Source organism: Bombina bombina, chromosome 1 (genome assembly GCF_027579735.1).
Source record: "Bombina bombina isolate aBomBom1 chromosome 1, aBomBom1.pri, whole genome shotgun sequence".
NCBI lineage: Eukaryota > Metazoa > Chordata > Amphibia > Anura > Bombinatoridae > Bombina > Bombina bombina.
In genome coordinates, this window is record NC_069499.1 from 605843938 (window position 1) to 605869216 (window position 25279).

At 42.3% G+C, this 25279-nt stretch overlaps 1 protein-coding gene across 1 annotated transcript in view; it reads left to right on the forward strand.

Annotated features, from left to right (window-relative positions):
• The first annotated feature begins 17201 nt into the window (after nucleotides 1-17201).
• LOC128645751 (optineurin) overlaps nucleotides 17202-25279 on the forward strand; it is a 33662-nt gene continuing 25584 nt past the window's right edge. Inside the window, exons 1-3 of the mRNA XM_053698973.1 lie at nucleotides 17202-17632; nucleotides 18614-18748; nucleotides 20276-20441. Coding sequence (XP_053554948.1) covers nucleotides 18621-18748; nucleotides 20276-20441 — 294 coding nt within the window. The 5' untranslated portion in view covers nucleotides 17202-17632; nucleotides 18614-18620. The remainder of the gene's footprint in view (nucleotides 17633-18613; nucleotides 18749-20275; nucleotides 20442-25279) is intronic.

The window sequence follows — 25279 nt, forward strand, 5'->3', positions numbered from 1 at the left end:
TCATACTTTGGATTTTACCCGGGTAATCCTAGGAACAAGGGAAGGGTGCACAGGCATATGTAATCACCCTAGACATATACAAAACACGGAAGGGAACTGCACTCTCATACCAGGCCGGGTACACATCCCATGACCCTGCAACATGCTCAGCCCTGGGTGCCACTGGCACTCACAGGAAGCTGTGCTGTCCCCAGAGTCACAGGCAGTTAACCCCAGTCAGGTCTGGGCACAAGAACCATAGGGAAAATTACAAAACAAATTAATACAACACACAGAGAAAACCCAGCACTCACTTACAAGCTCTCAGCTAAGATTTAAAAGCAAAAATGGAAAGGTTAGTTACCGCATCTGGCCAAATGGGACAAGCCCAGGTACCTCGTCAAGGTCCTTTCCAATACCTGGGACCCTAAAACAGCCACACAATGCAAGCTTTCAAATCTAAACAAACTTGGAACAAGGGAAGGGTGCACAGGCATATATAATCACCCTAGACATATACAAAACACGGAAGGGAACTGCACTCTCATACCGGACCGTGTACACATCCCATGACCCTGCAACATGCTCAGTCCTGGGTGCCACTGGCACTCACAGGAAGCTGTGCTGTCCCCAGAGTCACAGGCAGTTAACCCCAGTCAGGTCTGGGTGCAAGAACCATAGGGACCCTAAAACAGCCACACAATGCAAGCTTTCAAATCCAAACAAACTGGGAACAAGGGAAGGGTGCACAGGCATATGTAATCACCCTAGACATATGGTAACTAACCTTTCCATTTTTGCTTTTAAATCTTAGCTGAGAGCTTGTAAGTGAGTGCTGGGTTTTCTCTGTGTGTTGTATTAATTTGTTTTGTAATTTTCCCTATGGTTCTTGTGCCCAGACCTGACTGGGGTTAACTGCCTGTGACTCTGGGGACAGCACAGCTTCCTGTGAGTGCCAGTGGCACCCAGGGCTGAGCATGTTGCAGGGTCATGGGATGTGTACCCGGTCCGGTATGAGAGTGCAGTTCCCTTCCGTGTTTTGCATATGTCTAGGGTGATTACATATGCCTGTGCACCCTTCCCTTGTTCCCAGTTTGTTTGGATTTGAAAGCTTGCATTGTGTGGCTGTTTTAGGGTCCCTATGGTTCTTGCACCCAGACCTGACTGGGGTTAACCGCCTGTGACTCTGGGGACAGCACAGCTTCCTGTGAGTGCCAGTGGCACCCAGGACTGAGCATGTTGCAAGGTTATGGGATGTGTACCCGGTCCGGTATGAGAGTGCAGTTCCCTTCCGTGTTTTGTATATGTCTAGGGTGATTATATATGCCTGTGCACCCTTCCCTTGTTCCAAGTTTGTTTAGATTTGAGAGCTTGCATTGTGTGGCTGTTTTAGGGTCCCAGGTATTGGAAAGGACCTTGACGAGGTACCTGGGCTTGTCCCATTTGGCCAGATGCGGTAACTAACCTTTCCATTTTTGCTTTTAAATCTTAGCTGAGAGCTTGTAAGTGAGTGCTGGGTTTTCTCTGTGTGTTGTATTAATTTGTTTTGTAATTTTCCCTATGGTTCTTGCACCCAGACCTGACTGGGGTTAACTGCCTGTGACTCTGGGGACAGCACAGCTTCCTGTGAGTGCCAGTGGCACCCAGGGCTGAGTATGTTGCAGCGTCATGGGATGTGTACCCGGTCCGGTATGAGAGTGCAGTTCCCTTCTGTGTTTTGTTTATATAATTATATAGATACATAACTATAGATATATATTTATATATATATTATAAATTGTAAACAACATTTTCTTATATGTGAATAAAATTGGAATGATAAATATTCATAACTACCTTCAGGTTTAGTGCTCTAGTTCTAACACTGTGTCGGGTTAGCGCACAAGCTACAAGTGTCATGGGTTTTTTTGAAAGCGTGCTCCATTGAAATCTATGGGGTGAAGAAGTTAACGCAGTTACAATATCCAAAGTCCTGAAGGTAGCGGGTGTCAGATTTCACTCTCACGCAAACAATTTACTTTCAATTGTAATACATGTGCTAACCCATCCCCATTAAAAGTTCACTTCTAGCGGTGTTGGAGCGCAAGTGAAAGCTCCATATAGCGTGCTACTTGTAATCTCGCCCATAGTCAGCAAATTACATTTCCAGACAACCAGTATTTGCCCAGTAACACCACATACAGAATGCAGTCAGTGGCGGACCTACTTAACAGAGGGCCCTGGTGAAAACAACATTTTGGGCCCCCTAAAGGTAAGTCAGTAGTAAGCAATTATATACATGCTGCTCTGAATAATTTTGAGGATAGATAGATGGACCTGCAACCTGCACTAATAAAAGGCTCCCCTGTATTAGGATTGTACACATTCTGCCTTTGTATAGACCAGTTACTTGAGCCCTGGTGCCTCTGCACCTACTGCACCAATGGTAGTTCTGCCCTTGAATGGAGTTATTTAACTACACAGAGTAATTATATAGCCAGTAGATTGAAAAGAAAAGTCTACAGACAGAAATCCTACTTCTGAGCACTTTCTTCTTTCATTCTCTATTTTACACTATTAGACAGACAGGACTCATGACATGCAGGATCCCACACGTATCAAAACCACAAGAAAGCCACAATGATTGCAATATTTAAAATGTTGCAACATTTTTAACGTCACATTTAAAAGAGTATATATATATAAAAGCAAGGACAGGCATCTATACTTCATATCATTATCCTACCATATAGATTTCTCTGCTATTCGTGGACTGATTACACACACATATACTATCATTACACCTTCAATCATTCCAAATCTCTCCAATCTCTTCTATTCCCTCTTGCTCCCTCTCCTCTTACTTGCACACAGACAGACAGGCTTCTAAACACCATTCTCTGCTAATCGTGCTATACCTACCACCAATGATCCCTCTATGGCTAAGTATTGTGAGAAGCCCAGCAGTGAAACAGTTCATTAGAGCAATTAGCAAATACTACACAAGGCAGACTGCAAGGTGTGGTTCCCTTATTAAAGGGACATTCAAGTCAAAATAAACTATTATGATTCAAATAGACATGCAGTTTTAAGACACTTTCCAATTTACTTACATTATGAAATTTTGCACAGTCTTTTTATATACACACTTTCTGAGGAACAAGATCCTACTGAGCATGTGCACAAGCTCATAGGGCATATATATACTATGGAGAAAAAATACATTTGTTGGAAAAAAATCTACTGCTTATTTGAAATTCAGAGTGTTATTGCATTGTCTTTTTATTATGCACTTGAGTGGTGCTTTAACTGTTTCACTGCTGGCCCGCTCATAGAAAGAACACTGATTACCACCCCCCAGGGCCGCCATCAGGGGGTGACAGCCATGACTACAGATGACTGTTGCTCACTGTGTTAGAAGGTCGCCACTTATTGGAAGCTGGGACAACTGACAGATAACCGCCTACCGCTATTTCTACATTTTTGCGAGAGTGGCGGGGAGGGGAATTGAGACCCACTGTTGATTAAATCACTGCCACGCCCACCTGCCCGCTCCCTGCCTGGCTCAACAACCAACTATTATCTCCTCACTGTAATCTAAGTGGGCGGGGCTAATGCAGGCAGAGTGAGTGAGCCCGTGCTATTACAGGGGGCAGGGGCCAGCCTGGTCCGTGATAATGGCAGTGTAATGCTGCTTGTAAGCATGAAAAATAATTAAGGGCCTGACCCCTGCAGGCATTCCAAGGAAAGTGTTCTGGTACTGGGTGTAGGTGATACATTGTTGAAGTTTGGTGAGTGGGTTTTACTAACCTTACTTAAAGGCAGGCAGCCATTTCTCAGGCCTCTTTTTCATCTGCTGGCTGCCAAAGTTTTTTCTCCAGGATGCAGAGATCGAGGCGTTCTTCTGTGGCTCAAAAGAGGTAGAGAATTGTGTCTTCATCTCCTCCTTGCAGGACCACTAGAAGAAAAGAAGCAATGAGTATCCAGGAGCAGGGGGAAACCGTTTCTCCTACTTCTCTTTTTTCTCAGCCTTTATTTTCTTCCCCCTTCTCCTTCCCCTCCTATAGTGTCTCTCCCCCTGATGTGCTTGTGCAGGGGACTGGGGATGTGGGCGTGCATGGGGCTCCGTCACTGACACAATTAAGTGCCTACCCTTCCCTCACTCCCTCCGCTTCCCCAGCGCAGGCATCCACCAGCATCCCACTGCAACCAATGGCTTTGCAGTCCCCTCCGGTGTCAGGTGTGGTTGGGCCTAGTTTGAGTCTAGATCAGGCCCTTGCAGCGGTATCCCTGGCAGGACTGCCGGCAGAGGCTCTTACCGCCGTGGTTTCTGTGGTTAGGGCCCTGTCTGCAGCCTCCGGTGCCGCCCCTATGCATCCCCCAGTACTTGGGGCCTTGGGCCTGCATTGAGGTGCTCCGGCATCATCAAACATGGTGGCGGCCTTTACTTCCGGTCGTGGTGTACCACAATGCACCATGTCCAGCGTCACGTCCGGTCCTCGTTCCGGTGTGGGGACGGCACTGGGCAGCAGGCCTGCGAGTTGCACGGGAAGGGCGCAGCAGAGAGAGGAACATAGCACAGGTAGGATGGGGGTACCCGGAACTCGGGGCAGGGCGAGGGCAAGGCAGGCTATAAAAGGAGCGGCAACAACCTTGCGGCAGCGCGAGAGACAGGAGTTAGCTGTGTCCTGGAGCACAAAGGGCAAGGTGAGTGTATGCTCTGGGGGCAATGGGGCTTTCAGCCTGAGCCAACGACAAACCTGCAAGGCGTTCAGGGGTTGCGGTACCAATATGAAGGCATTTCAGCTGATAATAGGGCTGGGGTTGTGAATGCGAGTGGGGGGGCATCTGGCATGAATGGGGCTATGTTGACTGCCATGTCAGACAGTGCTCTGGGTACTCCCATTCTGTTTTCTTCACCCATACAGGTATCAGCAAGGATGGTAGCAACGATTCCCCCACCACAGCAGTTTTCAGCAAGTGGAGGAGCGGCGGATTCCAAGCCACGGCACAGTGCTGCAGCGTTAGCGGTAGGACAGTCCTCATCAGCAGCACCCGGAGCGGGTAAGGCAATTTGTACACCACATCAGCTGAGGGACACTAGTAGTGGGTCTAACACAGAGGGTGAGCGGGAATTAGGCTTACATACCAAGGGCCAGCGCAGCATATACCGCATGCTGAAGAAGGTGCAGACAGCAGTAAGGATAGGTGGCCACAAGCAAGGGGAAGTAGGTTCCGTTAGCTTGCTCAGCGACACAGGGGCCAATGTAGCAGGTGCTTCCCAGGGTAGCGAGGATTCCCAGCTTTCGCCATCAGTGAGTAGGGTGCCACCTTTACAGTCCCGTAAGGCTGCAGTGCAAGGAGATATGTACCAGTGCTTTGTGAACTCCCTCCATACCCACTTGAAGGTGAAGATAGAAAATAAGATTAGGGAGCGCAGGTAGAACATATTTGAGATGTCAGTCGAGGCATATAGAGAAAGGGAGAGGAGCGCGGATGGCACGGGGCCAAAGAATCCGAAGCGGCCAGAGACATATGAAGAGTGGCAGCGCTGCTTCAGGGTCTTTTGTTGTTGCCTTATAGAGTATAGAGCATAGGGCAGATCAGGCGATTGTGGTGATCAACTATATGGAAACCATAGATTTCATTTATAGGAACTATCTGGAGGGGATGTGGCGCACGTACGACAGTGAATTCCGTCGTAAGATGGGGGTCTACCCGGAATTGTCGTTTGGAGCAAAGGACTTGGACATTTGGTCTAAACTGGCAATTGATGCCCAAGCGCAACCCCCCACTACTTTTCGAGCGGTAGGGAGTGCTGGAAATGTAATGATCACCAGTGCAATAAAGTCACCAACTGCTCCTTTCGCCACGTCTGTTTCTACTGCGGGGGCCCCACCCAGGGCTCGATTGCAAGCGTAAGAGAGAGGGAGGTTCCACAGGTGGGCCCTCCAAAGGCATGGGTGGGGGCCAGGGCACCAACGCCCCTGAAGCTGCCCGCCCTTAGGCCATGGCTAGCTTCCTACCCCGATAGGGAAGCCGCAGAGTTGCTGCGGGCGGGAATTGAGGAGGGATTTCAGATTCCTGTGCAAGGACACGTGAGAGGTTCCACAATGCACCGGAATCTGAGGTCCGCCTATCAATTCCCGGATGTGATTAGAGAGAAATTGAACAAGGAAATTGCCCTGGGGCGCATAGAAGGTCCATTTACTCTGTGTCCAGTCCCATACTTGGTAATATCACTGTTCGGGGTGGTGCCAAAAAAAGGAGCCAGGCAAATTCCGCTTTATTCAGCACTTGTTCTACCCGAAGGGTCGGTTGGTGAATGACGCCATTGACCCAGCCGTGAGTTCAGTGAGGTATCAATCATTCGATCAGACTTTAGAGGTTGTTAGGGAAGCAGGGTTCGGGGCCTTGATGGCAAAGCTGGAGATAGAATCAGCCTTTCCCTTGCTTCCTATTCATCCGTCATCATATCGGCTGATGGGGTGTCGTTTTGAAGGGGGGTTTTACATAGACAAGTGTTTGCCTATGGGTTGCTCGGTGTCATGTGCCTATTTTGAAGCTTTTAGCTCATTTTTGCACTGGGTCGTAGCAGCCGCTGCAGGTAATGGTGTGGTAGCCCATTACCTGGACAATTTCTTGTTAGTAGGCCTGGCAGGTTCAGGCGAGTGTGATAGTCTGATGTCAGTAATGAAGGGCCTTATGCAGGAATTTGGTGTGCCTTTGGCAGAAGAAAAGACTCAGGATCCATGCACTAGATTGACATTCCCGGGTATCGAGATTGACACTGTTGCAAGGCAGTGTAGGCTACCTGAGGACAAGGTTATACGCTTGCTGTGAGCGGTAAGGATGGCTGCAGTGGCTAAATGGATGACCTTGAAGTCACTACAGTTGGTGCTAGGGATATGGAACTTTGCTTGCCGCATGATCACCATGGGTAGGATCTTTAACAGGCGTTTAGAGGCACCGCTGAAGAGAGCCAGAGCAGGATGCAGGATTAAGGTGACGAGCGATATGAGGGAGGATTTGAGTTTTGGAGCGATTTTTAGAACAGTTTAACGGGATTCTGCTCTGGAGTCGGCCACCCGTGTCGAGTCAGGCTCTGCACTTGCTCACTGACGCCGCTGGGTCAGCTGTTATGGGGCCTTTATAGACGGTGAATGGAGTGCTGAGCCGTTGCCGAAACGTTGGGTCACGCAGGGCTTGAAGCGCAATCTTACATTGTTGGAACTGTTCCCAATTATTGTAGCAGTGGAGCTGTGGGAGCACAAGCTTAGAGATCGCTCTATCATATTCTGGTCGGATAACCTGAGTGTGGTGTAATTAATGTGCCATTAATCGGTTGTCCGCATCTTCCCCAGCATCTAGTGTTGCGTTGCCTGCAGCTGAATCTTCAATTTGTAGCTAGGCATGTCCCGGGCGTGAACAATGTGGTGGCAGATGCCTTGTCACGTTTCCAATGGGGTCAGTTTAGGAGGTTGGTGCCGTCAGCGGCAGCTAATGGCCTACCTTGTCCTATTTCTCTCTGGCAGATAGCCGAGGGGTGTCAGCAGCGTTTCATCTAGTGAAAGCATCCCTGGCCCCTAATACATGGAGAGCCTATACTCGACACTGGAACGAATGGGAAGGATTCTGCGCAGCCAGAGGGGTATCAGTGCAGGACGGAAAGCAGGTACAGTTGTTAGAAAGGTTAAACTATCTTCATGGGCAGGGGGTTCCATCAGGGTGGCTGCATGGCCGGCTGGCAGCACTGTCTTTTTTTTAAGTTCTTTGGCATCCCAGACCTATGCCACTCCTTCATTGTTAGAATGGCGAAGGATTGGGGCCGCTTGGCGGTTAGGCCAAAAGATAAGAGGGATCCAATCACAGCTCTCCGTCTGGCGGCTATCATCCAGGCCGTCGGGGGGGGGGGCTTATTCTTCTGATTTCGAGGCAAGGTTGTTTAAATGTGCGTTTGCTTTGGCCTTCTTTGGGGCTTTGAGGGTAGGGGAGCTAGTCACCCCAAACAGGCAAACTCAAGGGTCAGGGCTACAAGTAGCGCAAGTCCGCTTCTTGGACACCGGAGTGTTGCTGTTGATTGCCCGCTCGAAGGTGGATCAGGAAGCTAGGGGCTCGTGGTTAACCCTGCCAGCGCAGGACACTGCGGCAATCTGCCCTTTAGTCTTGGCCAGACAGAATGAGGCAAGCCCCATGTCATCTTGTTGCACTTAGGGGGCAATGATCTGGGAGCCTTGCCGGCTTTATACCTCATTAATGTAATGAAAGCTGACATGAGATGGTTAGCTACATTCTTTCCTGGGGTTAAGGTGGGATGGTCGAACATTATTGCCCGTCTACACTGTCGTAATTTCCCCTCGGCCCGGTCTGCGTACAGGGTCCGTAAGAAGATCAACAGGGAGCTGGGAAAGGCTGTATTGGTTGCGGGCGGGTTCGTTGTCCGCCATAACAATCTGTCTGCTGACAATCGACATTTGTATTGCCCCAGACAGGGTACATTTGTCAGACGAAGGGCTAGGTTTCTTTCTGGACATAAATCGGCTTTGTCAGGTCTATTGTGAGGGTGGCGGTAAGAGTCTCTACTTGCCATATGCAAGGTTTCTCTTGTGGCGGGAGGTATGGGCCCCTTAATTTTTTGGGTGCAGGGTCCACATGGGGCTGATGGCTGAGCTAATGGGAGAGGCGATTTTCCCAGGTCTAGGTTCTCGTTTAGCCGTCACCGTTAGAGATGGACTTCGTGAAGTCTCCAGTTATAGATATATATTTAATAATATATTGTATTAATAAACGCGACCATGTTGGTCTTTTTCCCAGCTTTGTGTCTGTCTGATTATTGGGGGTTGAGTGGGTGGTAACTTCTGGGGATGCTATCTAGGGGTTTTACCCCTTATGGCAGTGTAATGCTGCTTGTAAGCATGAAACATAATTAAGGGCCTGACCCCTGCAGGCATTCCAAGGAAAGTGTTCTGGTACTGGGTGTAGGTGATACAAACAAAAGATGCAGCAGCATAAGTATTTTACCAATTTATTCTGGCACAAAGTCCACAACGTTTCGGGTGTTACCCCTTAATCATGTGCTGCATCTTTTGTTTGTATCTATTTGGGGGTTTGCAGGAAACCTGCAGCGAGCATTGGGCATTTAAGGGTGCTGGACTTTGGACTGTTTACTGGGTGTAGGTGATACATTGTTGCAGTTTAGTGGGTGGGTTTTACTAACCTTACTTAAAAGGCAGGCAGCCATTTCTCAGGCCTCTTTTTCCCCTCCCTCCCATCCCAGTTCTAATTGTTGTTTAAGCCGCCGCTCAACTGCACCTGCAATGCAATGTTAAAATGGCTCTTTTGGGTTGCCGGTATCAGTTAAGGCAGGGATGTGATTAGTTGATCTAGTTCGGCAGTAAGTCCTTACAGTAATGATTTGGCTTCCTCGGCCGTTAGCGTGCTGTATGACTCGTTCGGCCGATGTCCTTAAGGTTTGAAGTGTCAATGGTTTATCTCCTAGCGGCGGGAGGTATGTGCCCCTTAATTTTTTGGGTGCAGGCTCCGCATGGGGCTGATGGCTGAGCTAATGGGAGGGGCGATGTCCCCAGGTCATGACCTGGGAGTGCTCCTCCCCGCAGTCTGCTAGCCTGAAGGCTTCTAGGGCACCTGTAGCTCTTGCAGGTTGTTTTCTTGCAGGTCAACAGCGCATACCTGGGGGCCCCACCTCTGTTCAGTATAGAGTTCTAGGTTCTCGTTTAGCCGCCGCCGTTTGAGATGGACTTTGTGAAGTCCCCAGTTATAGATATATATTTAATAATATATTGTATTAATAAACGCGACCATGTTGGTCTTTTTCCCAACTCTGTGTCTTTCTGATTATTGGGGGTTGAGTGGGTGGTAACTTCTGGGGATGCTATCAAGGGGTTTTAGCCCTTATGCAGGTAGAGTGAGACAGCGCGGTATTACAAGGGGCCAGGCTGGCACGTGATATTTAGGGCACTCTAAGGTTCACACATGCCCTAAATAAGTTTTTTGTTTTTTTAGAAGGTTGGCAGCCATAGAGAGCGCTAACTTGCCCTAGTTATTTGTAGAGGGGGATTTAGGGCAGTTAGGATCCTATCTGCAATTCAACTAACGCCTCCCTCTCAACGGAGAGTGAGTGGCGTTCAGGTATCATCGAACATATTTTTACCAGCATTTTAGTGACCTAAACCAGGTTACCCGGTTTACCAGGCTATTTTTCATTTAAAGGAACTATAAGGATCCTAACAAATTGTGACATATTTTTTCTCTTCTTAAGGAAGACTACGCATTATTTGAAATCAAGTCTCCTCACATATTTATTTTTAAAATATTTTTTGTTTTCGCATATTTGCTGACATATACTTTGTGGTCTAGAATCTTTTAGTGCACTAACACATTTTTTTATACATTTTTATGTATATATGTTTTTTGATACATATATACATTTTTACCTTATTTATTCTTCATTTTTATGAGTAAATATTTTATTTTCTTATGGACATCCAGTCAGATTAGCTAGTAGTTTACATTACACATTTACTTTCGTTGTCTTGTTTTGATCCCCCACTCTCAATTGTTGTCTTGCGTTTGACTACCTTATGTTTTAGTCACCTGCAGTGTTAGACTATTTGTCATCCCTTTTATCTAAAAGCCCACACTATATTTGTGCCATATCTACATATTGTAATCTTTTTGATATTTTAATATAATCTTATATTAAAGAATTTGTATTATTGTAATCTACTTTTTTCAAGCTAATCCTTAGTATATATTCTAATACTATAGATTGTAATTTTATATCACCCTTATACATAACCATACTCGCATTGTTAATATTCTTTTAATAGGTAAGGACATTATATCTTACCCCTAGCTTAGAGCACCAATACTTTTTATCTCTTTCTGTACATTAGACTAGTCTAATTTGGAACTTGTTTGAGGAAGTTCCTTTGTATTTGGCATCAGGGCAGTCCTAGCGCTAGCTCTACTCTCCTTCAATTAGGATGCAGGAAATACTTTTTTCCACGGTCCTGCGCATTGGTCTACTTGTAACTGAGGGAGGCGGCAAATACTTTTTTGACTGGTCCTGCACTTCATTCTGCTTGTGACTAAATGACAGTATGGGATTTGGAGCCGGAGCAGCAGTAAGGTAGAAAAATACTAATCATTGGTTTGTATCTTAAATAGATTCTACCAGGTGTTCTGTACTGTTCCCAACAGGCTTTGCAGAAGACTTCTTTATGGATATCAAGATTACAGTTTTGCTTTACTGCCCACTAAACATACTTTATTGTGTTTGTGTATGGGACTTTAATGTCCATTATTTTACATATAACAATGTTAGATGTAGAATAATGGACATTAAAGTCCCATACACAAACACAATAAAGTGTTTTTAGTGGGGAGTAAAGCAAAACTATAATCTTAATATCCATAAATAGATGAGAAGCTGTGTATGATACCTACCTACCCTCTATAGACAGGAATATACAAGTTATGAGGTTACTTAGCTATGGACTGCTTAGCATTTGTGTACAGATCATGTTGATCAGCAGTTTTTGGATTCACTAACATTTCTAGTATGGAGACAGCTACATTGGAGGTAAACCATAATATGTCTTATTTTACCTGCTGAGTGACACATGTTCAGCCTCACCTATCTACTGATGAGATTATTTCCTTACTGTCTTGTTGGTTTCTGCCGCACATCTTCTGTAGTGTAATCATCAATGTAAACTGATAAGCTACAACTACTTAAGTCACAAAAAAACATCATATAATGCATGTACACAAAAAATAATTCTCCATGGTACTTTCTTCAGCTTTTCCTGTTCTATTATCCCATAGAAACACATGAAACAACCATTTAGTGTGTGTCTGTGTTAGTGTCTCTGTGTGACTGTGGGTCTGCATGTGTGTATTAGTGTGTGTATATGTTAGTTTTTGTCTGTGTCATTTTATATGTTAGTGTCGAGGGGCCCGATCATTAGCTTAGTCAGGGGCCCCAAAATTTCTAGTGGCGGCCCTGCCACCCCAACCCACATACAGCGTTGCTACACCTTCATGCTGCTCTGCAAGCCTCTGAGAGTTTTTTGTAGAGATAAATCTCGCTTGGCAAGTCTGACCATAATGCTAATTCTGGAAACTCCCAGCTGTCATTGTGAATAAAGGTTAGTATACATGTATATACACTGACACACACACTGATAGAACACAGAGCTGGGTGCAGTGCACTTTCTGTTGTATGAGGAGGCTTTAGTTTTAGAAAAAAGGAGGATTAAATCGCTGTTTGTAGGAAATATATTTTTGAGAGATAAGGCATATTGCAGAAAGTTAAAAGTTTATGCATTTTTTTAAAGGTAATACACAGTTATTAGTGAGAATAGGACTTATTGGGAGGGGTGTATTGTAACTGAGCAGAGGGTGATTGTTGGGTTATGTAGTAATGTTAGACTGGGGGCTTACAGATAAAAAGTGCAATATGGGTGACAACATTATTGTTTAAAAGATGTAGGTGACTGACTAGGGGATATTATGCAGTGATGTTGAACATAAGGTTTAGTGATAACTATTTTGTTTTGTGTAGATTTATTGGGCAGAAGATTCGGTATTAGAAAGGGAGGGAATGCATTACAGTGGTAGGCAGATTTATTAGTAGAGATTGTGCATGTGGGACAGAAACAAATAGAGTAATAATTAATGGTTCAGTGGGGTTATATGGTAAGTATTCAGAACCCTTCAGGTCATTTCCTTAACATACCTGTGTAATGAATTGGAGAGGTCCTGTAAACTTGCAATTTAACCTTACCATAAAAGGTACCACTTTTACAATGTAGTCAGGCAGGCAGCTGATAAGAGGTAATTTAATTCAAAACAGCTGCAGTAACACTATTTGAAATGGTCTTGGCAATCCCACACCCACTGGGAGGCTGATTTCTGCTGCTGCCTTTTGTCTACATAACTTTTCTATAGCAATTACTGCAGTAATGCTCAGTATAACAAAATCATATATTTCTAATGTTAAAATAAAGGTAATATTGCTATTTGTAAATAATTTAATATGCTCCAGCAGGTAAAATGGATCATTGAGAATTAAAGAGGAGGGGAGAGAACATTACAGTATAATGTCCCTTTAATGTGTCTGTTATTTCTTCTTCATTCTCTGGTCCACAGATCTCACCCCCACTAGGTTTTTTCCACACCCCTCTAAAAAAAAGTCATACTCACAGTGACATATTTCAGTTTCACCACAAAGGAAACCTGCTCTTCCAAAGTACATGGAGAAGCCAGATATTCTGATTAAACTTCTGCTGGAGTCACGGGGGTGGTTTTAAATTACTGTATGGACAAACATCATTAAAGAAAACAGAAACATATCTTGCACCATTAAAGCATGTTAAAAGGACATGAAACCCAAAAAATGTATTTCATGATTCAGATAGAGAATACAATTTTAAATAACATTCCAGTTTACTTCTATTATCTAATTTGCTTAATTCTTTAGATATCCTTTGTTGAAGAAATAGCAATGCGCATGGGTGAGGCAATCACACGAGGCCATCTATGTGCAGCCACCAATCAGCAGCTACTGAGCCTATTTAGATATGCTTTTCGGCAAAGTATATCAAGAGAATAAGGCAAATTAGATAATAGAAGTAAATCGGAAAGTTGTTTAAAATTGCATGCTCTTTCTTAATCATGAAAGAAAAAAAATGGGTTTCATGTCCCTTTTTTAACCCTTTGAGTGCTAATGATGGAGCCGTCACTAGCACTCTCCCACCTTGAGGGAGATCTGGGGGTTCCCACCCGCTCCTACCCCAGCAATCGTGCCTGTAGAGTGACAGGCATCGCCGGGGCTTCCCGTTTTGCATGGTGACGTCACGCGCAATAACGTGATGACGTCACCGCGCACTTTATTTATACTTAACAATGTTAAGTATAGGAGCAGGGGGCATGCTGCTTAGAAGCCTGTATCTCAGGCATCTAAGCAGCTACAGACCCCCAAGACCCACCATTGGAAAGATAATCGCCTAACCTCCTTCCCAACAGTGTAAGTCTTGGGGGTCTGAAAAAAAATAATAATAAAAATAAATAAATAATAAAATAATAAAAATAACATTAAAAAATCTTAGCACCCAGGTGGGAAAGTGCTTAGCACTCAAAGGGTTAAAGCTGTCTATTTTGCTTTTAAAACTAACAGAACATGCATGAATGTACACGACACAGAGCTGAATGGTTAATAAGTAGTGATGTCGCGAACAGTTCTGCCACGAATAGTTCGCAGCGAACATAGCATGTTCGCGTTCGCAGCGGACGGCGAACATATGCGATGTTCGATTCGCCCCCTATTCGTCATCATTGAGTAAACTTTGACCCTGTAGCTCACAGTCACAAGACACATTCCAGCCAATCAGCAGCAGACACTCCCTCCCAGACCCTCCCACCTCCTGGACAGCATCCATTTTAGATTAATTCGGAGCCTGCATTCTTAGTGAGAGGAGGGACAGTGTAGCTGCTGCTGATTTAATAGGGAAATCGATAGCTAGGCTAGTGTATTCAGTGTCCACTACAGTCCTGAAGGACTCATGTAAGGACAGCACCCCAAAAAGCCCTTTTTAGGGCTAGAACATCAGTCTGCTTTTTTTTTCCCCCTGTGTAATCTAATTGCAGCCTGCCTGCCAGCTCAGGCTCACAGCGTATACTATGCCCACTTGCCCAGTGCCACTACTCATATCTGGTGTAACAGTAGTGTACATTTAAAAAAAAAAAAAAACTTTTTTTAATATGAAATAATAGCAGTCATTTTCCTTCACATGTGTGCGTTTGAGGTCCTGCCAGGGCACAGTGTGACACCAGTGCAAGTCATATCTGCTAAAACAGTAGTGTACATTTAAAAAAAAAAAAAAAACTTTTTTTAATTTGAAATAATAGCAGTCAGTTTCCCTCACACGTGTGCGCTCCAGGTCCTGCCAGGGCACAGTGTCACACCAGTGCAAGTCATATCTACTAAAACAGTAGTGTACATACATTTAAAAAAAAACAACCTTTTTTTACTGTGAAATAATAGCAGTCAGTTTCCCTCACACGTGTGCGTTCCAGGTCCTGCCAGGGCACAGGGTCACACCAGTGCAAGTCAAATCTGCTAAAACAGTAGTGTACATACATTTAAAAAAAACAAAAAACTTTTTTTTACTGTGAAATAATAGCAGTCAGTTTCCCTCACACGTGTGCGTTCCAGGTCCTGCCAGGGCACAGTGTCACACCAGTGCAAGTCAAATCTGCTAAAACAGTAGTGTACATACATTTAAAAAAAAACAAAAACTTTTTTTTACTGTGAAATAATAGCAGTCAGTTTCCCTCACACGTGTGCGTTCCAGGTCCTGCCAGGGCACAGTGTCACACCAGTGCAAGTCATATCTGCTAAAACAGTAGTGTACATTTAAAAAAAAAAAAACCCTTACACTACCTGAACGATACAACATCATACCTGATGTTTTAAAGCACATTATTCCAAACAATTTAGGAATGTTAGGTGATTTATGCCCTTTATGGATTAAAACCAGACTCTGCATCAACTATGTAATTTTCCATGGGAGTTTGCCATGGATCCCCCTCCGGCATACCACAGTCCAGGTGTTAGTCCCCTTGAAACAACTTTTCCATCACTTTTGTGGCCAGAAAGAGTCCCTGTGGGTTTTAAAATTCGCCTGCCTATTGAAGTCTATGGCGGTTCGCCCGGTTCGCGAACTTTTGCGGAAGTTCGCGTTCGCGAACGCAAAATTTTAGGTTCGCGACATCACTACTGATAAGTCCCAAAGCTCTACTAGTGTACACTGACAGGCCACAGAAGCATATAAGTAAAAACAAAATGTAGCTGGCTTTTTATTTCAACATAAGAACACCCATTGTTTAAAAAGTAATGTAACCTGTAGAACATTTTAAAATAGTAACATTTAGGTGCAACAGATTAAATAACCAAGATTGATGTCCCTTTAAGATACATGCACCGTGACTTTGTGGATGTGCAGTGTGAGAGTGGCACATATACGAAACAGAACTAGGCTGCCCTGTATGCACCAGTGCACTGTACCAAGCTGATTTCTGTACCTTTCCAGCATTAGAATTATCCACCAAAAGGTCTCTATACTCCCTCCTGCTCCTGCTTTGTCCTTTCCCTATTCTCATCCATTCTCCCATTATCTAGTCATTATGCCTCCTCTTTCCGCACATTTAAAGGGCTGTAATAGTTGAAAAATGACATACTCTAATTCGTTAGAGCGTGTTATTTAAAGACTATCGACCCTGCACTAGTGTGTTTAATCCCTGCAAAGCGACACTGCTGGTCCATAACGGAAACTGCAGCTCATCCAATCAGCAGTGCTAGTCGTGCAAACAGCACTGTTGATTGGATTAGTGGTGGCTTCCACTTGGGACTAGCAGTTCTCTGCAGGTCCAGAATGGTACCTCCATTGTGGTCTAACCACTTAGCGGGGGTTAAACACACAGTAGTGCAGGTTTGATAGTCTTAAAATAACATGCTCTTATGGTCCTTTAAATCCCACTCCTCTCTATATCTCTTTTAACTTCCACCATTATATATTCCTGTCCACTCCTATTTATGCTCTCCTCTTTTTCTTTCACTATTACATTTTTTTTTCTTTGCCCCCCCCCTCCACATTATCACAGTGAAATTCATTATCATGTCTTCAGTAAGGCAGTATAAAATCGATACACTTTCATGAATCAGATAGAGCATGTGATTTTAGGCAACTTTCCAATTAACAAAAGTGCTTTTTTCTCTTGGTATCCTATGTTGAAGAGTAAACCTAGGTAGCCACATAAGAGTTTAGGAGCGTGCACATATCTTTTGTACATCATGGCAGCAGTGTTTTACAATATTGTTTATGGCAACAGTGTTTGCAACAAATTATAACATTGCTACAGAGTACTAAAGACATGTGTATGCTCCTGTGCTACTATGAGCCTACCTAGATTTACTATTCAACAAAGGATACCAAAAGAACAAAGCAATTTTGATAATAGAAGTAAATTGGAAAGTTGGTTTGAATTGTATGCTCTAGTTTGATTTTGACTCTCCCTTTAATAGATTATTGGGTTAAGTCTTCTGTGACTGTGCAATGCAACAAGAGCTGTCAGACTGGTAGATTTCCCTGCATGTTTGTCACTTTACAGGACCTGGGAGGTAATTTCCCAAGTGACGAAACAAGCCCAGCTGACAGTTTTAGTATGGTGACATCGTTTATTAAAGCAGAACTTCCTGCAATGAAAAAGAGCAGAAGTGTACTACAGTCTGCTGTGTGTGAAAGGGAGGCAGAGAAAAAAAGGAATGTTAGTCACAGGACAACGAGACGACAGAGAGAAAAGAGGGGCAGATGGTAATAGAGTGGGTAAATAGGTAGAGGGACAGGGAAGTAAACATATGATGGAGAACAAGACAGCAGGGAGTTAGAGACAGTCTTAGAGTGACTGAGAGAGGAAGACACAAGAGAGTAATTCTGAGAGACAAAAAGGCTAAAGACAGGAAGAGACAGCAAGGTAACAAAATCCAGCACAATCAGCATAGCTGGAAGAAGCCTGAGAACAAAAATACATTTGGAAGAAGCATCAGTGTCTATAGCTCCTGAAGCTCATCAAGCTATACAAGTACCAGGTAAGCTTGAACAGGAAATTCCCTCATGCATGTTCTGTATACAGTGACCTAAACTATACAATATATTGCTATTTCTTACAGTAAGGTTACTGCCCCATACTGTAACAGTCACTATGCCTTACTGGGAATGTGTTGTCACAGTTCCATAATAGGATAACATCCCTTATCATGAGGTCACTGTCTTGCTTAGTCTTTCTGGGCTTGATATTCAAAACCTCGCCGCTCAGGTGAGATGATCTAAGAAGTCTCGTCTGTACAACGAGGCCCTTAAAAAAAATTACAAACACAAATTATATTTTGAGAAATGTTTATGTTGCTATGCAGTGTTCTTTATGTGAAACAGACTCCTTCATTACAATACAAGGCCTTAAAAAATCCCAAAGATTTTGTGTGATTTCTCTCCATACCGGCAAGGTTTTAAATATCAAGCCCTCTGTTAGGTCACTATCCCTTACTGTGAGATAATTTTTCATACTCTGAGGTCAGCGGCATATACTCATTTATATTGCGAGGTCACTGCCCCATACATTGAGGTGCCTTTTAAAAGCTTCAGATTACTAACACAAACTATTTTGCCATTGTTCCATTCTTTGAGGTCAATGCCTCACACACTGATGCTACTGTTCCATACTTTAAGTTCATTGCTCACTAGTTTGTCATTATCCCATATTTCTAAAGTCTTTCCCAAATACTATGAGGGCAGGCACACTGAGGTTACTGTCCCATACTTTCAGATCAACACCCATACATAGTGCTTACCATTCCATATTGTGAGAACCCTGTCCATACCACAAAGTCACTTACACATACAATGCAGTCACTTTACCAAGTCCCTATTCCATATTGTGAGGTTGCCTTCACATACTCCATTGTCACTATCCCTTACTGTGAGGTCACCTATCCCATCCCTCCTATATTGTGAAGATACTATTTGTTAGTGTATTACTGTCTAGTTTATTTATGAATATCTCCTTAATCCAGGATTACTATGGATGAATCATCATATCTCCAATATGAAAACTCCCTCTCCTTGCTAGAAGATGGGGATCCAACTTTCAGACCACAATGGCCATCAGATGAACAGTCTTCTTATGACCTGGATGAGAGAGCAGTGGGGTATGCAAGGGGTTACCCGAGAAAATCAAAGTGTTAATGAACTTCAAATAAGTTCCTACATGTTTTTTTTTTGGGTTAAACTGGTGTGTAATAAGGTGTTCTTTAGACCTGTATGGTGATGAATAGTGAGAGAAAGAGAGGATCCTATAGAAGAGTACAGGGGATATTGAGCTTATGTTAGTAAGTGCAGATCATAACAGTGTATATGGGGACAACAATTATAAACACAAATACATTTGTACACATATCTAGACATATATATATATATATATATATATATATATATATATATATATATATATATATATAAGTGCATTGGAGCCCTTTGCAGTTAATTAGATGAAAACATGTACAAGCATATTTATGCAGTATTCATTTATAATAAAGGTTTTTATTTACAGTAAATGTTTTACATTCCAATGTTCTGCACATAGCAGAATATGTTCCATGTATTTTTAAACAGATATTCCTATATATATCTATACCTATATATAATCATCTATACCTATATATAATTATACACATATATATATATATATATAGGTATAGATATATATCGTACAAAAATACCATCAGAAATATGTAGAACTATGTATTTATGAATAAATAGATGATATTCTGCTATGTTAAGAACATTGAAATGGGAAATATTCATATTTTCACATTGGGTTACGCAAATGAGAATATGCGATCTGATTTGCGCGAGACTGGGATGTTTGGTTTTCCCCCACTTTTTTTTTTTGCTTGATTGACTTCTATGGTGGAATATGTGAACGCGCATTTAATATTGGAACTTCGGCCTTTTGCGCTAGTCAGCTTACTCAGAGAGCGAAAACAGTTTACTTTTAACTTGTATTATGAGTGCAACCCGACGAGTGCAAGAAATGCTCAAGCAGAACGTTGAGCCTCAATCATAATCTGGCCCAGAGTGAACGATTTAAAAAAACAAAACTTCAGCGTTCTTCTGTTATCATATTTACCATTGTTTAAACATAGCTTCTTTCTACTATGAGAGCACAGTGAGGTAGGCTCAGGAGCATCCAGGTGTCTATACTATACTATAACACAATATGGATAACACTTTTACAAACACTGTTACAAGAGTGTTCAGGGTACATGCATGCTCCTGAGAATACCCCAGTATGCTTTCATGGAAAGAAGATACGTTTTAACAAAGGAGACCACGAGAAAGAGGTACATTTGGAGTTGGTGGGGAGAATCAGAGTGGCTAATTTTAAAGTATATATGGTAGGTGATGAGTTTAAGAGGGCATCCTGCAGACACATATGGCAACAGACTGTGTGTGTTAGAAGAAATCCTACAGAAGTGTGAGGGGTAACCAGTTATTTAAACAAATAATCTAAATACGTGTACAGAGGCAAACAGAATGGAAGAGATAAACTTGTTTATGGGAAACTATGGTATGTAAGGAATGATCTCATACTTGCCTATGGCAATAATTGGAATGCTTTTGGTATTTTATCTAAAGTACTAACCATTTTTCTGTGACTTTTGGAATTTTGGCAGTTGTAATGTGCTTTGTCCAACACATGAGGTTCTCATGACTGCTGACAGACTAGACTCTGATGGCCATAGGACAGTTATCACAGAGAGTATGTCAGTCACAGCATCTGATGAAGAGAAACTGCAACTTCTGAACAAAAATACAGAGCTACGGCGACTCAATAAAGAGGTATTTGTAAAACTGAGCTCTCCAGCTAAATAACTTATCTGCACATCTCAGATTTGTAGAATACATGTATCTAGGTTCAAGTATGGCAGTCATGTAGATCATTTCATATTGTATTACAGATGAAGTGTTTTTACTTATTTTTGCTCCTATACTACAGAAAAAAGAAAAAAACATTTTTACTAGCAGACTGGCTGCCTGTAACAAATATATATGGGCAGTGAATTGGGGGAGGGTAAGAGAGATGTTGAGGGGGTCAGTGAGATGGGAGGAAGGACTACTACACTGCAGAAATAAAGATATATATATATATATATATATATATATATATATATAAAAGCCCTAAACTGCACACTAAAGTAGATGGTGGTGACCAGTGGGAGCGGAGAGGGAAGAGAGGTGTCAGATGGGAAGGTCATTTCTACACTAAAGCAAAAAAAAAAAGGGAAATAAAACACTTTTTGTTTCTTTCATGATTCAAATGGAGCAAGTGATTAAACAAAAAAAACTTTCCAATTAACATACTATTATCTTATTTGTTTTGTTTTCCTTGGTATACTTTGTTGATAAAGATACCTAGGTAGGCTCAGGAGCTGCTGAATGGCAGCTACAGATACATGCCTCATGTTACTGGGTCATCTTTTCACAAAACACATTTTAAAGTGTGCAAAATGTTTCAAAACAAAACTCACTTCACAACATGAAATACTGTACTTTCAAAATAGCATTAATTGAATTAATCTAGACCAGTGGTTTTCAACTCCAGTGACCTCAAGGCCCGGTAAATTTTAGCTGGATGTGTCCAGGGCCCTGTAGTCATCGGGAGTGGGGGAATAGTTAGCTGTGATGGCCATGGCTGGACATGGTCTGTTCCTTGTCCCATGCTGTCTTCCAACCAAATAGCTGTTACGTGCATGTACAGTGGCACTCTGATAGGCCCACAGCTCTATACATATGGAATATGTATATATACATATGGAATTCTGGGTGGTGATCAGTTCACAGCAAAGGGGCAGCAAAAATACATGCTGAATCATGGCCCACCAGCAGAACCACAAGGCCAGGTAATGGGCCATGGCCCGACTACTGAGAAACCCTGATCTAGACCAGTGGTCCACAAGAAGATGTTGGTGGTCCTTGACACCATCAAGCAGGAATTAATCTCCTCTGATGGTGTCACCCCCGTTGCGCTGCAACTCCGTACAGTGCCTGGCTGGACATCAGTGAAAACCGACGGAGGAGGAGTTAAATTACAATCTCCCTACGCACGTTGCGTAGTACTAGCAATTTCTGTAGCTAGATTAATTTTTAACTCCGCCCGGCGCGCTGCTCAGAGGAAGATGCTTCCATTCTAAAGCCAGCAGGGGTTGATATAGTCTTGGCTTGAAATAGTGGAGTTAATGTATATAAAAAAGAAAATCTTAAAAAAAAAGTCTCTTAAATTTCATTTATTTTCTTCCCTTTACCTGTCTTGTAGTAATTTTCCTAAATTTCTCCAGATGGACATACATCACTGTTTGTCTTCTTACCCTCCATCTTCTTAATTTTTTATTAAATATTATTTATTTTTTATTCTAATAATCTTCCCGTGCACAAAGCCATTCCACCTGAATTCCAGTAACTTCCACCCAGCAGATCAGCCATATCCTACCAGTATTATATTAATTGCCAGTAACATCAGTCATGGTTAGCTTACATCCATATTGAGAGCTTTCTGATATAAACTTAATTTATAACTCCAATGTCTGTCCATGATCATAAGTAGTTTTGAATAATTCCTAACTGGGGAGGTAACTTGGAAGTCTTGTGGTCCTTTTAAACAGAATTCTTTTTCCCCCCACTTTCTGCCTCTCTGTTTCCATCTCAAAAGTTGTCACTCACCCTTCATGTGTCATTTGGAAGTATTCTCTCAGTTCTGTCATTCAGTTAGTTAATTCCAAAAAATAATTCTTAAAAATTTGTAAATATATACATAATGTAAACTTAGCTATGGTTATACTAGTTATGTACAGTGTGTGTGTATGTGTATGTGTGTTTATATATATATATATATATATATATATATTATAGAGGTTTGTACCTTTTAAAAGAAAAATCATGTTAGTGGTCCACGGGATTCAAAATTGTGTGTTCAGTGGTCCCTGAGATCCGAAAGGTTGGGGACCCCTGATCTAGACCATTGTATATTAAAGGGACAGTGTACTGTATTTTTTTCTCGCCATTAATATGTTCCCAATTATCCATTTTACGTTTTGCCTGTTGTATCTCCACCTATACTGAAAATTTCAATACTTTATATAGAAAAGCTGTGTAAATAAGGTTTAGAAGAAATAAAGCTTTTAGTGGTGGTGGGGGACAAATAGAAGATAACATATTAAGTACTGGAAGAAAGATACAGAGAATTTTGAGCACATATAGACAAGATCTCCCTTCAAGCTCAGTCAATTAGATTACGTTGTGGTTTTTTTTCAATTAGCAGAGACAGCTTTTTCAGATAAAAATATCCATAAAGGAGCAATTTCCCACATATTTTAAACTCTGTATTATATACAAAGTATCTAGCCTAGAGGGAGCGCAACATCAATCTTACCTCCTACTCCGTGTGTGTCCAGGCAGCGCAATGGAGAGTGGGCGGGAGCTCTCTCCCTATAGGTCCGGAATCCAACGTCAGCGTATCCACCTAGCGTGCCTGCGATGCACGCTGAACAATAATACACATCCAAGAAAATAGAAGAATCGCACAGATTGGAGACGGCAATAAAAAAATCCAAGTTTTATTTGTAGAAAAGTTAAAAACAAACGATACGGTCAGTATTAAAAACAAAAATCCATCAGGGGTGTGAACAGGAGCTCCACACAGAAGCGTTTCGTGCGGTTGCGCACTTAGTCACTGTAGCAGGTTATAACAAGTCATTGTAACACATCAAGGAGAAACTAATTTTACACTACACTGTCCCTTTCAGTACATCTAAAAAATGGAATGGAAGAGGCCAGTTTTGTTGTTTGTGAGGTTCTATATAAGCAATCACAATGACTTTACCCAGAGCTTTTCACTTTGTTTAGAGGGATATGAAAAAAGCAATTCAAAGAACCTAAGCTGCAAAAATACCACAGTATCACAGTATCCAAAGGGTAAACCTCACAAAATATTTGTGCGCCTCCGCAAATCATTTGCAGTTGGGAGCACACATTGCCTTTTAGTTTTGAAAAAAGGGATATGAAAACCATACTTTTTCTTTCATGATTCAAATAGAAAAGCCAATTTTAAACAACTTTCTCGTTTATGTCTATTATCAAATTTTCTTTGTTCTCTTGGTATATTTTGTTGAAAAGCAGGGATGTAAGCTCTATATGGCAGCACTATTTCCTGCCATGTAGTGTTGCAGAGACTAGATGTGTGCATTCGGCAGTTTTGACAAATACGGAAGAAGGTGGCCGCTTGCGGCAATCGGCTCTTTTCTGAGCTGGATTTCTTCTTGTGAAAGTGCAACACACTAAGATCTGTGCAAATCCACGTGCGCACTCCTGAGTCTACCTAGATTATTAAAAGGAACTACATTTGCCTAAATAATACTGGAAATCCCCCCCACTCTAATGCTCACTCTATCTGAAACATGTTTTAGTTTGACTTTCATGTCCCTTTAAACGTACTCATTTGTAATTAGGCAAAACAATGGCAACAAAAAAATATATATATATTTTTCTCTCAACATATATCTGTTTAGGGACACTAAAGTAAAACTTACATTTCATGATTCAGAAAGAGCATGCCGTATTAAGAGACTTTCCAATTTACTTCCATTTTCAAATTTTCTTTTTATATACACACTTTCTGAAGCACCAGCTCCTACTGAGCATGTGCACAAGGTCACAGGGTATGCGTATACTACTTAAATGAGAGAAGCATTCAACCAGGGAAAGAACAATAGCGTGATAGCTTGTTTTATGGCTAGTTACTACCCTAGGAGCAGCCTCTTTTTGCCCAGCATCTGACTTTTACAGAGAAGTTTCCTGTAGTATATCAGTCTGATCTGACTAAACAGTACAGTACAGCCCCAAAATACCAGTCGATCCCTCTCTGAACGACAGACACGGCAAACCCCAGATGTACATTTTGGCCTTGTGTGTGCCTCATCAGTGAGATGCAGCCATATCTCTCTAGGCACATTGGGCAATGGGTCCACGTCTGGTTTTCCACCTTCACCCTTAGGGAGACTTCCCCAAGTCTCACCTCACTGATGAGGCCCACACTAGGCCAAAACGTACATCTAAATCATGAAGTTTAATCTTAATGTGAGTGTCCCTTTAAAAACTTTTTGCTTTTGTGTAAAATTAAATGTGCCTTACACTCCCTAAACAGAACAAAACTCATGTTCTGTCAGTTCTTAAAATGCTGCAGATTGCCTAAGTTAGCTATTTAATTTTGCAGCACTTTGAAATCCTAGGTTACAGAATCTGCTTTTGGTCTTTCTAGGGACAGTGAGAAAAACAAAATGTATGCTTACCTGATAAATTTCTTTCTTTTGGGATATGGAGAGTCTACAACATCATCAATATCATTCCTGGCCAGCAGGAGGAGGCAAAGAGCACCACAGTGTTAATACGTCTCAGGAGTGTCCTCCAATATGTTGTATCTACTAGGTTACAATATAATTTATTATTGTCTCAGCAGTAACCTCCCATATATTAGTACTTTTATTATTTACTGTAAGTTCTGATCAGATGATATCTTTTTAAACACAGCTAATTATATTTGTGGAGTAAAGTGGATTCAGTTAGGATAAATATATGCAGATTTATTAAACATTGACAAGATATTAACAAGCGGTATATTATTCAAC